Source organism: Rhagoletis zephyria, unplaced genomic scaffold (assembly GCF_001687245.7).
Source record: "Rhagoletis zephyria isolate East Lansing unplaced genomic scaffold, Rhagoletis_zephyria_1.1 Rzeph_scaffold_08757, whole genome shotgun sequence".
Classification (NCBI taxonomy): Eukaryota; Metazoa; Arthropoda; class Insecta; order Diptera; family Tephritidae; genus Rhagoletis; species Rhagoletis zephyria.
This window is the reverse complement of record NW_016165837.1, coordinates 4,545-5,982: the sequence shown is the minus strand read 5'-3', so window position 1 is coordinate 5,982 and position 1,438 is coordinate 4,545. Positions and strand designations below refer to the sequence as shown.

Below are 1,438 nucleotides of genomic sequence, written 5' to 3'. Positions count from 1 at the left end.
GAACCTCTTTGATGTTTTCTTTGTGATCCGCATTATTGACAATATTCTTCAAATGTTTCCACATTAAACGACTGTCACCTCTATTAATTTCCACCTTGTATTCAATATATTGTATTTTTTTAATTGTAATCATTTTTTTTATACGCTTTCTTTATTTCATTGTATTCTACCCAATCACCAGTAATCACTGCCCATAACTATATAATATATGGTATAACTTAAATTTTTCTTTATTAGTTTCAGTCAATTGTCTGTCATACCATTTATTTTGGATTTTGACCCGCTTTTGTACACGAGAAGTTAGTTTTTTCATACTCGAAATCAAACAGTTATTAATATGTTCGAGCATACCGTCAGGACTGAGACTATTCAGGTCAGCTAAGGTGCCTTGTCGCAAAAGATTTATAAGTTGTCTGGGCTGTACCCATCCCACGAAGTTATTTCAGACAGTTTACTGATAGGGCCTTGTTTTTTTATATCGCATTTGAACATTATGTCGGCCGCTGTGGTGTAGTGGTAAACAGTGCGCGCTTCCACTCCGCAACACCTGGGTTCAAACCCTGGTCAAAGCAACATCGCAAAAATATAGAAAAAAGGTTTTTTCTTAACAGCGGTCGTCCCTCGGCAGGCAATGGCAAACCTCCGAGTGTATTTGTGCCATGAAAAACAGCTTCTCATAAAAATACAATCGCCGTTCGGAGTCGGCGTCAAACTGTAGGTCCCTCCTCTTTGTGAGACAACATCAAGGCGCACGCCACAAATCGGAGGAGAAGCTCGGCCAAACACTAACATATGTGTAAGCGCCAATCTATTATTATTATTATTATTATTTGAACATTATAGTTTCATGATCCGATATTCTATGTTCCTCCGCTTTTTCACATGAAACTTCCTTAGCGTTCGAGTACAATAAGTCGATCAGTGTTTCGGGATATTCAGTAACTCTAGTATTAAAGTTAATTAACTGTTTTATTGCCTGATGGGCGAATATCTCATTCAGTTTCTTACTATATGTCGACATTATATTCAGGTTTATATTAAAATCTCCGATAATAATGGTATTTACCATGTTATCGCATATTTCCGACAAAACGGTCTCCATATATGCTAGAAAATCAGCATCACTTGAACTAGGTGAGTGATAGACCACCCCGATTCTCCATTTGGTTTCGAGATTTTTCAGTTGGATAACTACACACCAAACATTTTTATCAATCGATTTGTTTAGTATTATTTTAAGATCTAGTGCGTTACGCAATATTATGATTACCCCTCCTGTATGTCTACTGTACGAGTCACATCTTACAACTTGATATGTTGGAAACTGTATGTCATAGTCATATATTTCCTCTGTTGTACAAGTTTCGGAACATAGAACTATATCCGAATAAACAATTTCAATTAGCCTTTCAAGTTCTATTTTATTAGCTATTATACT

At 36.1% G+C, this 1,438-nt stretch overlaps 1 protein-coding gene across 1 annotated transcript; it reads right to left on the bottom strand.

Moving 5' to 3' along the window:
* Positions 1-373: 373 nt before the first annotated feature.
* On the bottom strand, positions 374-1,156 carry LOC108375329 (uncharacterized). The gene is made up of 2 exons (XM_017631435.1): positions 842-1,156; positions 374-495 (listed from the first exon to the last, which is right to left on the bottom strand). The coding sequence occupies exons 1-2, from the start codon at positions 1,100-1,102 to the stop codon at positions 403-405; spliced, it is 354 nt and encodes a 117-aa protein (XP_017486924.1). The 5' UTR covers positions 1,103-1,156; the 3' UTR covers positions 374-402.
* Between the last annotated feature and the right edge of the window lie 282 nt (positions 1,157-1,438).